Genomic DNA, 20,671 nt, shown 5'->3' on the forward strand with positions numbered 1-20,671 from the left:
TTAAGTACCTCAGCGTATTTATTCGATATGGGAATATTGAAAAAAAAAGGACAGATATTAAGCAATAGTATAATAAACGGGCAAACGATTCATAAACGGTGGCAGACTGCGGATATCTGTTCGGATTGTGACGTGAACCCCTTTCTCTCTTTTCTGTGTCTGGCTATATAAAGCTCTTTCCCTTTTCCACACCCTCACCATCTGTTTCATCCCCTCCCTCAACGATCCCATCCCTTTTTATGGGATTTTGCTTGAATGCGCCCTTTGTCGCGCAGCTATATTTGTCGCGCACTTGGGCTTCCCTGTCGTCGCTCAGCTGAAGCTAGAAAAGTGTACAAGATGGAAATGAAGGTAAGTCGCGACGATGGCATGGTACAGCAGTGGCGTTCGATGGGAAGATGTTTACACTAAGTGCGGCCGCCTGGGCCAAAATCACGTGCACGAAGGGCATTTTGGTGCTGAGGGAACGAGAGACCACACGTTGTATATATAGATATGTTATAGCTAGCTGGTCGTAAGCAAGGAGCTAGCTGTTAGATGTATACTGTACAGAATAATTCCTACCATCTGGCAGTCGCGGTCGCGATGTTTTTCGTTCCCTTGGCAAAATGCCTTGTTGATGTTCTATCCACTTGTTTGTTTTCGGTAGGCGACTGCCAGAATGGGTGATACTGACTAAGATAGAAGGAAAGTCAAACCACGCGGTTCACTGCTTCCACCGTCATCGTCATCAGATGACCACGGGTACGCAATAAATGGAAGCGTTAGGCGCGACCGATCTGGGGCAGCCACGCGGAAACGACGACAGGTATGGATGCTTGCTTCAAGGGCAAACGGAACACTCTTTCCAACATGCCAGATACTTGTTCTTTGAGACCTGACAGCTCTCATATTGTCCGAAGCGTGCGTACAACTATCATAGATAAATTTGATAATTCACCGTATCCAATGAGAAATGTGAGGAACACAAGTGGCCTATGCAGCTGCGACCGACTACTTGATGTATTATGCATACTAATAAGATATTCTATTTTGTGTCGATACCAATATCTAAAGGGTTATCTAGCTGATCATAAAAAATGCCCCTGGGTCAGCGATTTTTTTAATTGCATTCAGCTTACACAAATTATGAAATTACACAATATATACTGAAAGCTAGAAACATGCAACATAGAGTAGAAGATATGATTGTGTACATGTATGGACATGCTTAATTAGTAAACTCATAGAGTTTGTAAACTGCTTGACTGATCTAGTTGAGCTACCCTGCCCGAAATGATGTCTGCAGAATTTCGGGTCTAGTTTGTCCGATGAAGGCCGATATTTAGCTATGTTTAAAATGAATAAAAAGTCTATTTTGGTTAATTTTGATTTTTATGTCTATATGTGATGAATGTATCGTTCGGTTTCGAGGACGTTGAAGTTCTTCTTTCTCAATGAACTACGAATTCTGCTATACTCGCTAGGAACAGGATTATTGTGAAGTTTATATATTCATTACAGCGTATATTGAATATAATTTATCGGACACTGAGACACGTATGGACTAGGGGCTTCTTGTCGAGATACAAATGTCTATGTAAACAAATAAGAGATTCCAATGGTGCACAACTAGCAAAGAACAAATACGGATAGTTTCAAACACTCTGTTGACAAAAAAAGGCTCTTTTTAGGCGTAGTTTGGTATAATTTTTTTAGATGAGTTGCTTGTTAATGATGCAAAAAAATGCAGTTTAAAACATTTATTAAGTCCTGTTTTGCCCGGGGCGAAGTCCGGTTTCCGTACAGTGTCTATTCCCCAATTTCAGTGGCATGTGTCATTATTTTTAATTACCAATACACCCTTATGCGCTAAGGCTACGCAAGTGTGTCATCGGTAATGAATTATATTTAATTAGGTACAGATAAAGCCAATACACGTGGGAATAATCAGTTAATTGTCTCACTATCTATCCAAAGGACGAAATAAGCCATATCACGAAGGGGCAAATATATTTACAATGGTCCGTTATGTTCCTACGTAGGAATCAACTGGCATGTATTGCACAGATTCGCCAGTCATTTTGTCCTATAGTTCCCTACCTGCATGTTCTATAGTGTAATGCAATACTTGCATTGTGATAGCCTCGTTCCTTGTTTCCTGTAAAGAGCTACCAACTGAACGATGATCGCGGACGCCTCATTTAGCACCGGTTCATTGATTATTCGACACTGCATCGGTATAAGCAGTATTCAGTTGGCACCTTTGTGTTTGCTTGTTTGTGATGGCCTGGGTTTATATATACACACATCTATACTTGGTAAATTGTTTGTGCGTACTATGCGCTAATGATACACGAAATGGTGTTGATAATGAGAATGATCATGGCGTCGTCGTTCCTCTAACGGTACCTACGAAAAAAAAAAAAAAAAAAAAACGTATTGAAGGCTTTAGCAGCTCCAGCATGTAGCGATGCTGTAACAAATGGGGGCAATAATACGTGGATCTATATGCATGACTGCGTGTGATATTGTGCTGCCCAGAATATCACACGCAGTCATTAACGTTTTGAAATTGAGCCAGTGACCTAAGTGAGATGAACTACACTATAGGGTTGTTGTTGTTGTCTTCAAGACAACCTATCTCAATATTGTGCATTGACTAAGCACTAAGTAAGTACTTTGACTGTCTAGAACAGAGAATGAACTAGAGATACCATAAGCTTTGCACAATTTTCGCGCAATAAAGTGCTACTTTATATATGGTATTAATAAGGTTGCTTAACACATAGCTAAGGAGCAAGGCAGGCATCGTTCTTCAATTTGGTCTGTCATTAGAGTTACTTGGTGGTTACTCCACAACTTGCAACTAACTACACAGAGACTATTTCACTGATCGAAATTAGAAACTGACAGAAATTCGTGTCGACATCGAAGTGGCACAAAGCGGGCTATTAACCTGTCTTCTTTACAGACCCGTAGCTCGTTCCTGCTGCGTATCGCTGAAAGCAGCTCAGCGAAGTGACCAAATTATATCCGTCCAGCCTTGTAACCCTTTGAAGACCTTCATTTCCTTCATGCCTTCAAGCATTCTGTATGACTCTGACAAGTCTTGCATATGTGTTTCAGTTTCTCTTCTAACTAAAAAATATCCATATTGAACAATTTTACTATGCACGATATGTGTGCATCTATCGATCTGTCCTAAGTATTGGCTGCTCCTCGCCTCTCATTCACTTGCATTTCGTTCAATTTTCAAACGTGACCGCCGACGCCGACCTTGAAACGCGTTGTTACCTTCGTCGCAGCTGACGTTTATTACTTCTGCCGTTTCAATCTTGTCCAAAATGGGAAACCACAAAAGATATGTAGGGAATTTTTAACGTTGAAGCGTTGCAGAAACTCCGAAAATATACTCGAACAGCAGAGATACCAGAAAAAGTTTACACCAGACCCAGTGATTTCTAGCAATCGTCACATTGGCGCTCTATCGATTGTGCTGATTTAATCGATACAAATTTTCTATTCACCAAAAACAATAACACCCTTCTTGTTTCCTGATGAGCTTTCAGCAGGGATAGATAAGGGTTGTAGCTTATCTGACACTGTCTCAGTCAAAACAGATCTCTGCTTCCTTGTTGGGTCTAAATGAGGTATTCCATTTGTTCACCTGAACTATCTACAGAATTGTTTTCAGAATGTTTTTATCTTTTTTTGTACCCTAACTTTTATCTTTCGTATTTGTTTTTATCGACGCTGCTTTATCTTGTTTACATGTTTTCTAAGGATGGTGGAAAATCTAGCGGGCAAAACTGTGAACCTGAACAGGAGTGGGTTGAATGGCTACAAAAGCCAAGTCACCATAGAACCAACGATCTTTTCAGACAGACACTGCTCGGGCTTTTCCTGACACCTACAGCCAGCATTTTTCCCCTAGCCTTTCTTATATATAACTATCGATCTTCCTAAGCCGAACCACCTCAGAAATTTAGGTCTTCATGCGCACGCCAATATGATATTTCACTTACTACTTTTGTAACATGTAACACCGGTTTTGGAGTGTGTCAAGAATTATACGGCTAAAAAGGAAATGCCGTGTCACGGCAAGAATATGCTATTACTATATATTATATTATTATCAAATTGTTCATACTATTATAATAGTAATATAAATATTTTGAAAATGTTTATATTAACTTGACGTGACACTCACATACACACACCATTATTATAGACGATGTAAGTTACAGGAGTGACTGGATTTACTTCATAATACTAGCAGATGCAAAGCGTAATAGACAACTAGTCGTCTCTAACCCCTGAGGACTTCAACGTTATTTTAACTTGCTTTATACTTCTCTATATACCTATTTCCTCTTATGCTTTTCTCACAAGGGCAGGGTGCATTACGGCATTGGAACAATCCAAAGCAAAAAAAAGCCATTGGAGAAGAAGGCGCACTAGAATAGTGGGGAGGAAGGGGGTAACGGTAGAATCAATTTAGTTACGGGCGAACAGCCACCAGGAGCACCAATATTCAAAGGACCATAGGGATACAAGATGTCTGGTTGCCTGGCGTGGTGGGCGGAAGGGCCGAATCACCAAAATCTCTTGTATTCTCCATTGTTTCCTTGGCAAGGGGAAGCGGGGCATCGATTTAGTGTCATCACCCCACCAAGTATTTCCACAATGCCTTTTCTTTCCATTTTGCCTGGCAGTCGTTCTCTCTTCTGACGAGGAGCAGAGACGCAAGGGCAAAATGCAGAACTCGAAGTTTCGGGAGTAAAGAGACTTGGTGGAAAGACAAAAAGGGGACTACCCGTTTTCCTAAGCCGTCAGCCGCACCGACGTGAGGGGAGCGGCGGTAGGGGCCGGGGCAAGTGTAGAAACTGGAACGATGTGTCCGGGTGAGCCAACGGGGAGCATGAATCTAGTCTGCTTCGCTAGCTGTGGCCATGTATGTAGGTCAACTGGCCTGCGTGCGTGCAGGTCGCTAAGCTGTAGAGAGTAGCGGTTGCGGTAGTAATGGTGGTGAGCTTGCAGGGTTGGGTAGCTGCGGGTCGCAGAGCGTTCCTAGGAGGCTACGAGAGCTCACCGGGCCAGCCCTAATCCACTTGCGGACCAAATCTAGTGGAAGAAATCGACGCGTCTACCAGGCAGCGTCAAGTTCGATGAGGACAGCGAAAACACGCAAATATCGGAATAAGTAGAACCCTTCAGTAATTCTTTGATACCAAGCCATTGCATCGCCATGCTAAACGTAAGTGCGCGACAAAACATACTATACATGTGATCTACATTAACGAATATCTAGGACCATAGACGCTGCTCCAACAGCAGCAAAAGTTTAGAACGTTATCGCGAGATATCCTCGCCGAGCAAGTAAAGGTTGTGGCCTGCCCAGGTGAGACACGGTGGATGATAAGTTGTATTAAGGAAAAGCCACTAAAGCTTTGGAGGGGAAAGCATTTCAAAGTGCGGAACCGTGGCAGAACCAATGAAAGTAACCTAAACCGAGGCCTTCCGTAACATCGGAGAAGAAGGCTTTTCGCAATCGATGGATAGAAGAAACCTTGTTGGCGGTTTTTGCTTTTTTTAGTGCCATTAATCTCTCTATCCTTTAGGTTGTAAACAAGATACGAGTATTGAAGCTGTTTTACCTAAGGACGAACGGACGAATATTTTCGGGTCCGTTTGAGCCCACAGATGCGTCTTTCCGCAATTTTGTCTCCAACGAGCATTAGCTGCAGCGATAGGTAAGAGAGTATTAGCATACATGGCTAAAATAATGCCAATATTAGTACTTTGGAGACAACTCGTCACTTACGTCAAATGGTGTTGAATCATTCTTGATGCTTGATATTATGTGCGTTACACATTAGTTATATTTTTACTATTACTGTAGATGTCTTATTAACTTAATCTACCCTCTATCAAGCTTTTTTATAAATGCGACTCAAAAATAAAAAAAAAAATAATGAATTAGATGTCCGGGTAGGACAACTGAAAAAGGCTCCACGTGCACGCGTTGCTATAAATAAATTGATATAAATTTACGCCTGCCTTAAACTGACTCAGCAGGACGCCTTACAATTTTCACTTGCGAATTGGGTTTACATAGACCCTTTTCCTGAGAGGCTTCAGGTTGAGTTCTGCTAGCGTTCGGTAGCTCTTAAATAGACAGAAATCTTAAGTGGAATATTTTATTAACCTCAAAGAAAAAAAGATATGCCAAAAGAAACTAACATTTTGAAAAAATATTTCCCATTTTCCCTATTTAACTTTCCTCGAAGCATAGCGATCGCTATGTTTTAATCATTTTACATTCCTAGCATGATATTTGGGTCAGGCATCTCTCGCCTTTCAATGCTCGTTCATAAACTTTCGACCGTTATCGCCAAGAGCCCCTAGCTCCATGCTCCTGTTAGTCTGAAGGATAGGTAACTTTAGTACGAAGTAGGTCATTTTGACAAAATGTTCTAGCCAAACATTAAAAACAGCTATTGTGTTAAGCGGGGCGCAGGAGAATAAATTCGAACGCGTGCAGAAGAAGAAAAGCAGCAGAGCTTTGATAGTTTTATCGAAAAACGGACTGATACCTCGTTCAAGTTGTTCACCCACGTTACATCGTAGCGACAAATTAACGTACAAATGATTTCTGCCTATAATAATAATACAATTGAAAATATAGATAGCCAAATATTAGTGGCCATTAGATAAGAGTCAAGGTGAGTAAACCAAGACAGTGTAAGAAACAGGACGCCAGTGTCGATACTGACCTTAGTAGCATTTTCGTGTCTAGCGAATTGTCCATATGCGGAAGCTTGACCATAAGGACAGTTGAATCGGTAGTTAAGCAAACAACACGCCCTTCTTTTTTTTTCGACACTTGAATACTGTTCAAATACACTCGACCATCACCTCTTCTCAGCCATGCCTGTACACCCATACATTATATTCACCCCTGCAATCTGTGAATAGGAGCCAACTCTGTAAATGTCCACAGCACTGGCCGTCCCATCTTGATTCTAAATACGAAGAAGACACATAGTACATGTGTACACATATATATATGGGCTCGTTCGAGCGACAGCACGAGAATCCGTCAAACAGTCATTATATTGTTATAGTAATTCATCGTGGCTATCGTTAGATGATTGTAGATGTTGTCGGCGAGAACTCGAGAAAAATCTTCTATTGTATTTCTTAGATGCGCCTTAATCTGCGCCTTTTCGACGTATATAGCCCTCTTCCTCCCTGCCACCACTTTAGAAATGCTGGCAGTAGTGGTTTCTTGTCTCCGTCTAACATATGACGCTTCTTCAGGTAGGATACCGATGTTTCCGTACATCCGGTGCTTTTTCAGGGTGTACACAGTAGCCGCTCTGTCCAAATTGCCGTTGGCCGACGAATCGTCGCTTGAACGTATGTATGTGTTCGGTCAACTAACGTAGTTCATCATGGCTGCAGCGAGGGACAGTAAACACCGACCAGTCCGCTTTGATGGTAGTATTGAAGCAAAGCCGCTTCTCATATATATGACTAAGAAAACTGCCTCAAGAGAAAAAAGAACGAGACGCAACAGCCGCACCCCATCTGTGAGCTGCTCAATTTTTATAGTACACGCGCTTATTGTCGATGGCATCTCTTGCAACGCAGCGTCTTTAGCCGGCTGACTCAGTCGTAGCGGCCTGAATGCAGCAGTGACGTCCCTTCCACCTGAAAGGCGCTGTACCTAATCGGGCCCACAAGTAAGTGATAGGTTTGGTTGCATGATTAGTCGCACAATAGAACAAGAGCATGATCTGAATGAAATGCGTTTTTATGTTTGTCCAATGCATTAGACTTAACTGATTCTTCCTTTACGGACGGGGTGTTAAACGAGATGTTTTTCAAGTTAAGCATCTCAGCAGTCATTAAGAAAGTGGTTTAACACAACACAAAAAAATGATGAAGGCCTAGCGTGCAGGACGCTGCGTATCGAACTATACATGATTCGAAAAAAGAGAAAATTAGCCATATAAATACTTATTCGTTTGGGCGTAAATAGCTTTCCTTACCGCGCAGTGTTCTGTATTTCCGAAACATTTTGACAAAGTGGTTACAGATCAGCTGAGCTGAAATTAGCCACGTTTCTCTCACTAAAATGATATCTACTCTCTGAAGCTTTTTTTTAGCGTCCATAACCGAAGGAAATACAATTTGGATTCATGTTAATAGAAGATTTAGCTTGGCCTATAGCTACGTCGGGTCTATCGTTAACTTCGAGTCAAGCTGCAGAGAGGAATTCAGACTGAGTTTTCTTTTAACGTACGATGATAATGCGAAATAGCAGTATCGTTCTTCAATAGATCATCGTTAATCACGTGTTATCGTAATCAACGTCACCCTTTTTTAACATAGAATCCTCTATCATTTCTTCGAATTTTGATTTCCCTGCTTGTTAGGGAGGGTACATTGCCCGGACCACATGAAGGGTTCGTATGACGCTTCTGCCGATACGCTAGGACGCATCTTTGGGATGATGCAGGCAGCAGTCAGCTTGCAGGCTCTCTGGTTGTGGCTTGTCCTTGTTGCACTTGTTCAATAAGCTCTTTTTATCAACTCAGGCGTTGTTTTTTTGTTGATTTGGTATAGAGGCCGGTGGATAGAATGGCAGTTGATACTATGGCTGCATGTGCGCGCACAAGCGTCAATCAGCGCGTTCAGCTTGCATTAGCAATCAGATACAGCGTTATGATTGAGACTTCAATTTTGTCTTCGACGGACGCACTCTTTACGAGTTTTACATGTGTTTTTTTTTGTTTTCTTATCGAACTGTTATTTTCCTTTGCTAAGATTTCTGCGTAGCTCTTCATTCATTCCGCATAGATGATTCATTGTTTTATGTGTTTATTTGCTCGGTGTCAGCGCCAGCGCGTTGCTCGATCCTTGACGTCCTATCATTGTCGATTGGGTCATCCGATGCTTTTCATGTTAGCCTTACCATTAAAAGCAGCTGAAGTGAACCCACTGCAACTTTAATGCATTCTTACATATAATGCGCTCTACGCTCGTTTTTCTTTTTTGACAAATATAGGTTTCCTGCAGTTTCTCTCTTTCGGCCCTTCTGCTCCTGCAACTTGCCGTTTTCTTTATGGTGGCCTAACGTTAACCTGTCATTGCAAGGCTTTCACAAGATACGTCAGGATCTTCATTCTATGTCTTATCTAGAGTAGTGGTTTTAGGTGGAGATTTAGGCGGGTTTAGCATGCCACTAGTAGCCGATTTAGAGCGAGAATTGGCGACTTTTAAAGGATATATATTGAATGTGTAGTTGGTATTTGTCACCTCTTCGGCAGTCGATGGGTGAGTGGCTGAAAAAAATTGATTATAAGAGAAAATTCAAATATAGCTAAAGTTTTGTTAGCCTGAAGAGTCGATTTTACGTAAAATGTAGTAAATTTTTTTTTAAATCGTGTATATATATTTTTTATGCATCGATATCTATGCAAATTCGCTTATCGTAACAGGCCAAGCTAACAACTAATGTTATCACTAAAGTATCCTGGTGATCACCTAGGTTTCACTATTTGTCTGACCACATTTGACGGAAAAAAAGTAGCGACTAATAATAAAACGAGTGTTTTCGAGTCAAAGGCGCAATTTTTATTTCGATAATTTAAGAATATCTCATAGATCTGAGCGGTGACGGCTGTAACGGCAAGAAAGAAATTGTAATCAGCGATACATGTAGCTGCTTGCTGACGCGGATTGTATCACAATTTCGAACCTCGGCCATTCTACTAAGAACAATTATATTTTATTATTTATTATATTAATTATGTTTATATTTAGGAAAAAATGCTGTACATTTCTCTAGCTATCCCCGAGCTAGAAAGGCCTATGCCCTATGGAAGCAGCTGGACCAACTGCTCTACGGCTGGCGCCGTGCTGGATCGCTTTGTTCAACGAATGTCTTCGTTCTTCGCATCTCCAATAGCAACAACGATCCAAGCCAGCCTACGTCATAGAGCAAAATCGCTAGGAAAAGGGGTTGCCATAAATTTCTTGCGTACCTGCTGGCAAGAAAACTACAAGCGTTCTTGGCAAGTGTGAATAATCCGATATCCAACAAGCGACACGGATTCGGATGTTTGAAGACTCATTTAGTTGATACAGCATGCAAAATTTTACTTGTCGAATCAAGCAAACTTCATGTAGCCCCCGGGCAATATATCTTCGCGCAGTTTGTTGAGAAAGTAGTCTTCTACTACGCTCTAAGGAATTTAACATTAAACACTCTCGCGAAGATCTGCATTTCCACTAATATGCTTGAATGGTAGCGACACTCCAGGGTGATAACCGATGCCGAGGTCTCGGAACTGCCAGCGTTCTCAAAAACTATAGGACAATAGCTAAAGCCCTCTCTCGTGCTCGTCAGTCGTGTTCCAAGAGGGTCTACTGGATAAGACATGCGGATCGAGGAGTATCGTGAAGGTCCTGCTCTCTACGTGGGTGACTTAATTATTTACGGGAACACTCGCTTTCTCAGCGGTGGTCGGACCGTCAATCTGACCGAAATCTGGGCGATACAGTTAAGCCAGGTGGCGGAGCTGCGATGTGTGGCATGCAATATCTTTTTGGAAGACTGCTAACGCACGTTAACTGATTCACCTACTTGTAGTTGCTGTTATCTATATGTGTAACATCCAGTTTCTTTGAGCACAGTAGAGGAAAATGCAGACAAGCATTACGTTTTCAATGTCTAGCCTCGAATGGTTGCCCTTCTTAACCGCTCTGCAACTTTTCAGCTTTACCATTGCATCGATCTCCGCATATGGGGCGAACATAGTCTGCAAGGATCTTAATGTAAAAAATCTCAAGCACCTGAACCTCGTTCCTTGGGAGGGTTAAGAGAAAACTTCCTTTCATTATACTCGGATATGCTTAGTATTGAGTGTCCACATTTGATATCAACGGGCTGTGGGAAAAACAGAACCATGCATAACATTGTAAACTTCTGGGTAATTCACAAGAACTAGAACCTCGACTAGACATGAAATTCGAAAGTAAGTTGCCGTTCTGTTTAGCTAATTAAAATAATACTGTTACACAGCCGCGCCGTAGAGATATTGCGACAATGTCCCAGATAAATAAATAAATACGAAAGAAGCCCATATTCATACTTGTGCATAAGCATGCTCCCCTCTAAATATGTCGTTGTATTTTTAAGAGGTCCAGTTGACACTAGAGTTCATTCTCTAGGTTGATCTCAATGTATTTGGTAAAGAACTGTATGTCGTCACAATATGTCGGCATGACTATGTTGGTTTTCCAGGTACCAGTCTGCGATCTCTAGAAGCAAAGTAGGATTTCGTATTTCCTATTTACGCCGTGCTTTTCCCATTTATGTATTGGACGCGCAACTTTAACCTCTACAATTTTCTTATTGACGCCCTTGCTTATCGCAAATGCTTCGAAATCATCTCTTCGAAACAGCATCGGTGTCTATTCATATTAGTCACACACTTCACAGTGAGCTTCCTGCTCGAGTTGATATCATTATGTAGTAATCTATAAACATTCAGCTAACTTGACACTTAATAAGTTTAATTGTAAATACTACCTAGACCTATGTTCAATGTGTTTCCACAAATTTAGAATCTTAAGATGTAGCTAAGTAGTCTAAAAAACAGTAGTAAGAAAAATGTTCGTTCTCTACTTCTCTATAATATGTTGTGTTTGTTCCTTCAAGAACTCGACGTCATTGTAGAAACGCTGTCATTGTTCATTCCGATTCCCCCCGCCCCCGCCCCCAGAAGCCCAGCTAGAAGAAGCCCAGTTAAGTATAGTCAACTCGACTAAGTATGGCATCACCCAGACGAATATCCGAGCGCAAATCTTTCACGGGTTGTCAGTGTTAGCTTAGAGAAGTCTTCCTTAGTATCTTCGATCAGTTCGATATGGATATTGTGTTGAACATGACCGGTCTATTCCGGTTCACGAGCGAATTGAGTTCAACTCAATAGAAAATACATAGATCCTTGTTTGCTAATGTTTCTCCTTGAAATTTTGACTGTACATTTGTACAGTGTACAATGCACACAAACGTAATCGACGATCAAGGCTTCATAGAACTTTGCATTAGGCAACATTTGTTCTAGACCACTAACCAGCTCATTTGCTTAAGGTAATCCCCCGTCGCACTTATGTGACCGTCTGCTGTTATCGTCGAAAATGCCTTTCATCACCGAGGCACAACTTGCTGCAAGAATGGATCAGAGTTATGATGTAGGAGAAGATCGAATTATGTTTCTGTACTTGATTCTCGTTTAGATCATCGTAGAAGATCTTCCACGAGACTCATTTCCTAGTTAAATATTTCGTTCCCAGAATTTCTTGGAGCAACGCCTCATGGTGCTTCTATTAATAGTATCTTCACCGAATACAAGGTTTATACGACGAGCTGTCTCCACGGCTGTAAGTGCAAGATGGAATTTAAGCCACTTAAACATTTTTCATTTTTCGTGGCCCAGTCCAACTCGTCTGCTAAAAGTCCGAGTGATGCTGTCCAAGTGAAAAGTCTCAGATTTGAAGGAATTCAAGAGCATCTCGAATGCAGTAAAAATGTAACACAACGAAATACGAGATTAATGTTTGCCACGTTACAGGCTAAGCGACCTAATAAATATAGAATTCCCGAAGATGTAGGGCTTAATTAGGGCTGTTTGAAGCTATGATGTTTTTATGACATTTTATGGGTATTCTAAGCATATTGATCCCACGATAGTGTACGTCGTAGACGTGCATATATGCGTACCTATAATCTCTTCGATGCTGAAGAGCACTTAACAAGCGGCCTGTTCACCATAGTTACATCGATCACACATGGACCATTTAGGCAAGTTTCATTTGAAAATACCAAATTTCGAATTTGTTCAGAATTTATTAAACGTAATACAGTCAGGTATATTTATGAACGTACATTTTTTTTACTGTGTACAGCATTGCTACAATGAAGTAGGGCGTGGTAACCACAACGAAATACCATATAATCTCTATGAGAGTTTAAAAGGTATTGAAAAAAGGAACTATTCGTAATCGTCGCGTTCGCAGGTTGACTGTGGTACTTCAAAAACACCAAAGTTCTATTAGATCGCAACAAAAGAACTTTTCGGAAAGATTAAAAATGTACCAAGTCGTCTCGTCTGCCGCCCCTTTCCATTAAGGAGGCAGTGAGTGCGATCTATTCATCACGTGCTCTCGCCTAATCTCAGGGCTGAAGTTCTTTTTTTGTCATTAATTAAACTGGTAAGGAGAACCGTTATGTTGGCTTACACAAAGATTGAATACTGCTTGCCTATCAACCTTTGGAGCGCCTGCTCTAGACAAATATCCATTTATCAGTTATTTTTGGAATTTATGCAGGCCAGATGACAATGAGGTAAACAACCAGGGACACTAAGCAGACAAATAGGCGTCAGAATGACGTAAATGAAGCTTACAGTTATTACTGATATGCTTACGTGAAAAACATATCTCTGCTACAAATAGACTGAGGGGGGTATATGTAGGCATTTCTAATTCATTCGGTAAAACATCAAGAAACATTTTTAAATACATATTAAAAAATATTTTTGTATGCTTGCGTAAAAACCAGTTCAGTGTTTTTCTTTTTTTTTTTCTTTAGCATACTCACGCCACGGTGAAGCGCTACAGAATTTTTTAGAACGGCGCTAGTGCTCTATTTATTCGACCTAAGTATACCAATCAAGAAAAATCCTATTATCCAGGAATATCCTTCGTGGAACGCAGAGACCCAAACACGAGAACTCATCCCGATTAGTGCTTCCTGAACGCCTAACAAGGGCACCAAATCCGCTTTTAGGTGGTAGTAATCCTCCGTCCACAAGAGACGGTTAGGCTAATTCTAAATTAAGGGACTACAGTCAACAAGGGCCATACCCTTCCGTATTCCATATTCATAAAATATCAAGCAAATACAAAAACAGAATTCAACCAACCACCAAAATGATCTACCCGTCAGTAAAGCCAGCGGCGGCTCAATTCAAGGTGTGGTCCACTAGAGGCCAACGCTAAGTCGATACCGCACAGCCTGCTAACCAGTTAGCATTTGTCGCACGTTCCTAAACGCCAGCTTGTTCCTGCCTATTCCAAATTGAAAAAATGACCAGAAAACAAAGTAGATTAGGGCTCCTAGACAGGTGCTGCACCCCTCGCTAACTGCCTAATCAGAAGAAAAATAGTGTGCGCCTTAATTCTGGCCTTTCCACGCAACTTGTCAATGGAAGTCACTCTTTTTGATAAGTTAGAATTGAAATTTTCAGAAGCTGCATATTCCTGGAGTTGTTGGGTACATTTAGAACGGACTAAATTAACTGTTACGTAAAGAAATATCAGGCACTAAGTCTTCCTCACATATGTTATCATAAGATTTGAAGCAGCATAAGATGTAGGGCCTGCATCGCACGATACGGCAAGGGATTGCAATTCGTTCCATCTTTCCATTAATCAGGATAATCTTAAGCAGAAGAGAGCATCGCTATCTGCTATTTAAAACAAGTTATAAATAGTTGAGATGATAATAAATAAATGAGAAAAAAAATGTGTCACATACGGCGTCCGTACATGTATATCTATAATACAAGTTCCGGTTAACCTTAATATTATATATATATCCTGTATATTGTATTATTTAGGTATTTTATTTAGAGCAGTGCACATATATCATTTATAGTCTTATGCCTGCTCGCCTCTCTAATTTTTCGCGAAGAAATTAACCCTAGCTTCATTCTAGCCGTCTAGTAAATAAACACACCCAGGATCGTTCCGGGATGCAACTTCCTGACATCGAATAATGTGAATATTTTGAAACGACTCTTGCCGCCTACAAGTGCACTCGTTCCTCAGTTTTCAATTGAAACGAGCACGAAAAAGAGGTCCGAAGTCACCATAAAACGCTCGTTTTCACGTTGAGACAACAATTGTGTGGCGTCATTCCAGTCATCATCACCTGCGTAAGCCTCTTCCAATCTCTACTTCGAGCGCAGTATGGAGGAAGAAATTAGGGCAATACTTGCGAGCCATTTGTGAGCCGTAGTCATTAGACAGATCTTCTGGTCAGAGCTATTCGCTCTTCATGCACTATGCTGACGGCTTCTTGGGTCTCTTGGTCTTCGTGGGTGGCGATGCTTATGGCTGCGATGGCGAGCATGGACGCAAGAGGACTATGGAGCTGGGACGCATACCACAGCGGAATGGCTAACGCTGGTCCATACCTATCTCTCGTGATATCCCAAACGACGACTCGACATAAGCAAAGAAAACAGTACAGGTGAGTAAATATTTGCTTCGCTAATAGCTTCATAGCTATAGTTTTCTCCACCGTTGTCTTGTTCGAAATTCGAAAAAAACACCCTTCAACTTTTATCCAAAATTACCAAACTGCCAAAATGAAGGGGGTCAAAGATTATTATATAATTGTACTTTTGTCGTTCCTTTGTCCTTATGAGCCCCGTTTAGTTCAAAAAATAGGACTTGAAACCAAACAGCGGGTTGTTTGCGACTATTGTTTCCGATCTATATCATTTTGCGCTAGGTCCAAGTTCTTAGTATTCTATCGGTGTAAGATAACCAAAAATATATTAAAAGGCATCCCGTTTTAATTCAACTTGATGTGAATCGCTCTTGTTTTAATTTAAAAAAATAGTGTTTATATAGGTTTCTAAGCCATGGTTACTTAATTTTTAGCATTTCATATTCCGGCACATAAAACGCTGCGAAATCTTAAAAATAATTTTTAAAATAAATATATGTATATAAAATAATAATTTTTCTTCTGTTTTCCTAATGACATCATGGTTGACAGTTGACTAGATTTTGTTATGATTGGATGATTCTGGTTAGCCTTGATCAGGAGAGGGTGCCTGCCACTAACTTTTGGTTAGTTCGGGCCACGAAGATATTAAATATTTACTTTTAGAAAGTCTACATCGCTGCTTTGGACTAGCCATCAAAGAAACCCGGTCTACATACCATAGGAAATCTTCAGACTTAGTAGCAGGACCCATTCAGGTCTATCCTGCTATATGTAAAATAGCAAACTCTTCGTATAATTGTCCTCGAAGTAAGCCTTGACGTGGTTTGCTTACTTACTTTAAAGCAAGACAAAACGGATACCGGAATATGATCTTGAAATATGTGAAGTGATACTCATTTGATGTTACACCCTATTTTCTAATAACGATTTCACAGTGTCATGGAAATACTGAAAAATTATTTAAGTACATCTTCAAAAATCTAGTAAAAAAAAAATTACAATGCTTAACAATTGATGTAGTTTATTGATTGACACAGCTCCAGAACATGGGCTATCGAAGCTATAAGAAACGTAGCATTACTTAGGCCAATGGAACACTGTATCTGTTTCTTCATATCTTCAAATACGTGTCTTTCACCTAGCTAAGAATATAAGGGATATTATAAGAATATAAGCTAAGGGATATTATAGTTCCATAGAATTATAGTTCCGCTGCTCATTTGGTCCACGGTATATTTTACAACTTCAAATAAAACAGAATATAATGTCGTGTAAAGGTTAAGTACTGGAAATTAGCATGCATCATCGTTTCATTAAAGGACATAGGTGAATGTCAGTGTACATGGAAACGCCGGCAATCTTTGTAAATGCCACATGAGTTAGGGTGAGGAATAAAAAAAAAAAAAGATTAGGTAGATCTACGTAGGCTTCTATAGAGAAAGTGGAACAGAGGCAAAGCATCCTTGGAAATAACCTCCGCATCTTTGAGGTAGAAACGTGTGGAAAGTTGGCAGAAAAATGAGGAGTTTTCAAAAACCGTCTAGAGAAAATCCGTTAGGCACGCCGTATCCTGCGAGCTGCGCTTTTCTACGTTGTAGCTCCTTCTGTATTTGCATTTCTGTAATTGTCTACGGTTGAAAATAGGATTTGCAATGAAGATTATGGCACATTTGTTTAATAAAAGATAATAAAGGATTTTCAGAGATCCCCTAGAAGATACAGGGGCATTGCCAAACGCCACAGAGGATAAAACGGTTTTTAATCATCAACTTGTGTGATTGACAGCTATACTTTTTCTGGTGAAAGCAAATCGACAACAAAGGCCGAGTCTGTGAAGCTTCTCAGGCAGAAACGACGTATAATCCTGGAACGGCGAGCTAAACTGACAATGACAAAATAATCTATAAAGCAGATTAAACAAATTACGAGTCAGACGATACTTGACGATCTGAGGTTCTTCGTGTTGTTACAACGTTGCAAAGGATTCGTCGCGTGACGTACCGATAAGAACACCGTCTGAACAAACGGGGGTCAAGAGGCGGATCACGCATCTGCTAGCCACTAATTAACACTGCTGAGTCGACAAAATTAAAGGACAATTATTATTGCGTATAGCCAAGTGTCGGCCCGGACCAATAGGCTTGGTAACGTTTAATAGCTTGTTTAGATGCCATGTCCTAGGTGAAGGATGAAAATCATAGGCCACCAAATCACGTGCACAAACACACACGGTTAGTAAAATGCCATCGCGAGCTTCAATAGCTAAAAATCATGTTTATAGTAATCTGTTGAAACCAAACGAAAACGATGTACAAAGGAGACAGAAAAATAGGACACTGATTGTCTAAAAATTTATTACAGAAACAGGGACAGCAAAATTTAATTATTTTCATTATAACGTTTAATGACGATTTACACATCTAGATATAGGGTAAGATTATGTTCTGGTCCTTGAAGTGAAATAACAATTATTAGAGCTCGAAAAATAACATAAAAAATCTGCCCCAGGTGCTCTGGTCACGTTCCAAGCGATTTACCTAATCATTCGGCATTTATTTGAAGAGGACTATCTATTAGCCCTATATTGAATGCGGGTGCAAACAAAGTGTCGTCTAAATGCTTGTTTCGTATGATTTCTTACCTTAAATTAATTACTTGAATGTACCTGATAGCTCTCAAGAATGTAAATAAAATTTATTTGTTAACCTAAACGGTAGATAACGTTTCGCCGTTCAAAGGCTTCCAAAAAAGTGTGCGTCCTTAATCATAGTCGAGCATGAAACAAACAAATAATTTTGCAAAAAAAAAAATAGGTTTAATAAGACTAATTTCGATAGGATTAATGTCGGATTTCGTATTAGATTTCTTGGCCTCAATGTGGAAAATCCTCTAGAATATTCAAAACAAGGTTCGAATTTGTTATCGAATCAGAATCGTTCTTTGGCACGAGAGGAGTACTTGTTGGCGGCTATGGCAAGGTACGTAACTATTCAACGCCAGAGAAGTTCCATATCTAGAACAGAAACATTATGTCACCCACCTCCCACTGGGTACTGCTCTGTTCACCCCACCAACCAATGGAGCAGCACTCGCAAACTCACTTCACTATCAGTGCTACGCTCTTATGGGCCTATCGCAAGATCCTGCTCCAGAAGCTGCCGAAAGATTCTCAATGGTGTTAACTAACTATCACTTAGTTTATTTCACACTAAAAGGGTCACTTGATACATACGTCTCTGGTAAGTTGATTTCTTTTTTACCAACTAGTTGTCGATGTTATCTTGAAACTATATATTCTATAGAGAATCACGACATTTCGGTGTGACAATATTACGGAGATTACGATATTTATTTTGCCCAGTCTAGTTTCCATCTTCGCTGAAATATACCATTTTTGTTTTATTGTGTTAAACCAAAAGAAACAAAAAAAAACAGAAATCCGAAACGGGAGTGAAACTGGCTTCGTATTGGGGCTCAATATTTTCAAGTAGCTAGTAGTACCGATAATCGATAAGCTATAAACGGAGTCTATTTCCTGACTTCTATTTAGTCTGTGAAAAGTAATCGATACTGGGATGAAATCGGCAACCCATAGGGTTTGCATGAAACAAGTTACAATCATGGTATTATCAATATTAGAATTACAATTGTTGTTTTGACCCTAACAAATGGATACCAGTAAATTTTCGAAGTTATAACTGTTTTCGTTGTCGTTATGGCTATCAAAAACGCTTTCCTATTTGCTAATCCTTGCAGGCGACCTATAACAGGCACAACAGCGCGGGAATCATACCGAACTCCAGCTCGAATTTAACAACGATTGATTCAATTTCAATGAATTAATATCAACTTATAACAATCTAGTGATGAAAAAAGTATAAACTATCTCCGTAACATTTTATTATATTATTATTTAGCAGCGTCCGATATCACTACCGAGATGGAGCTTAGTAACCTCGCTGTGAACTTTTTATTTAGATGTACTTTTTTTCTATTTTTTTTTTTTTTTAGTTTGCCGATCTAACAATAATACCAGTTCATTAGGTGAATATAGCTAGCGATCCATTGACGTACTAAATATGCATAATTTTCATACAAAAAAATTAGCAGGTTATCTACAAAATTAGGGCCTGACCTTATTAGGCACTAACCCCCTATACCGCAGCTGGCGGTAGAGCGATTGTTGCGTGTTGATCACGCCACAACAAACAGAAACTACTGGATTAACCAACGTAATAAGGGCCAAGGCTTTTTGCATTGCTTTCTAACTAACCTTAAAAAATTTTCATTCCTCTATTGCGAAACTGTAGGAAACATCATATCTCTTCTTGAAAACAGTTCTTCTATCGGACGTAACCGGTTCGGTATTGATGGGCAGTAGCAACACTGTTTAACTCTACGCTCATTGTTATCCATTAATTAAGTATGGCGTTTACTGTTAAACGTTTATGATATAGAGGTAGGTGTACAGGTATCATATCTATGATATCAAGAGTCATTATAATTGCGTCAGCGCGTGTTAAAGGTTGCCGTTTTTAATCTAGTCGTGCACTGTTTTGTCAGTATAATCTCTTGTCCTGTACCATCCCACTGTGGGAAGCTTGTTCAGGTTATCTGATCGGGGTGTCAGTCTTTGTTCGGCCGCATTCCGCTGGTGCCGCTGTGGTCACGCAGCACTATCTTGCTTTTCGCTTTTTGGGCCCTGCTGGCGAGCGAGAGGCCCACATGCTGGGCGTCTAGTTTCGTTACCTTGTTGTTACGCGGTGAAAAAAGAACTTGAGTATACTGAAGGAGAATACTGCAGATCCTGAACGACCGCTAAACAGATTGCCTAGAGACAATTATTGGCGGATACGTGTTAACTGTAATATAGAATAAACATTATGGTGAAGCAAAAAAATATGGCTCTACATCTTTGGGCATGTAGACAAATCTGATCTGCCACCTGGTTAGTGGCCCTGTGTAAAACCGTCACGTTACATATCCTTAATATTATAATCACATAGAGCTTGTGTCGTCCCTAATATGCGATACCTAACGTACGCACAATTGTGCATATATGAGCTACGTAATCGTTTACAATTCAATGCACGTCGACGAGGCCAATCGGCACCAAAACGCCTAAAATTCATACTCTTTAATATTAATTAATATGCCTTTTTATTTTAAGCTAAACCGAGGCCCAGGAACGTGTGCAATTTCAGTGGGGATGCGTTATTTTTACTCTATTATTATTTAACGACATGGTGACTAATACAATTCATCCAGGCAAAAATATATCGTAACATCCATTCTAATGAGGAGTGTCAAAGGAGCCTTACGTACGAGTATGCCTGACGTGCATGTCCTTTCTGCGTGCACGCACTGGCA

At 40.3% G+C, this 20,671-nt stretch overlaps 1 protein-coding gene across 3 annotated transcripts; it reads left to right on the plus strand.

The window, feature by feature from the left end:
• The first annotated feature begins 259 nt into the window (after positions 1–259).
• LOC147757080 (uncharacterized) lies at positions 260–18,676 on the plus strand. 3 transcript variants are annotated; one of them, XM_086984292.1, is made up of 5 exons: positions 260–351; positions 650–808; positions 7,346–7,730; positions 14,986–15,316; positions 17,087–18,676. In XM_086984292.1, exons 4-5 carry the CDS (start codon positions 15,129–15,131, stop codon positions 17,199–17,201), a joined length of 303 nt encoding a protein of 100 aa, XP_086840418.1. In that variant the 5' UTR covers positions 260–351; positions 650–808; positions 7,346–7,730; positions 14,986–15,128; the 3' UTR covers positions 17,202–18,676. The 3 variants fall into 3 exon arrangements, 2 of the variants coding, with proteins under 2 accessions (XP_086840418.1, XP_086840419.1); XR_015324314.1 differs by lacking the exons at positions 14,986–15,316; positions 17,087–18,676 and adding an exon at positions 9,059–9,596; XM_086984293.1 differs by lacking the exon at positions 7,346–7,730.
• Positions 18,677–20,671: the final 1,995 nt, after the last annotated feature.

This window comes from Varroa destructor, unplaced genomic scaffold (genome assembly GCF_002443255.2).
Source record: "Varroa destructor unplaced genomic scaffold, Vdes_3.0 BEIS01000003.1, whole genome shotgun sequence".
Taxonomy (NCBI): Eukaryota; Metazoa; Arthropoda; class Arachnida; order Mesostigmata; family Varroidae; genus Varroa; species Varroa destructor.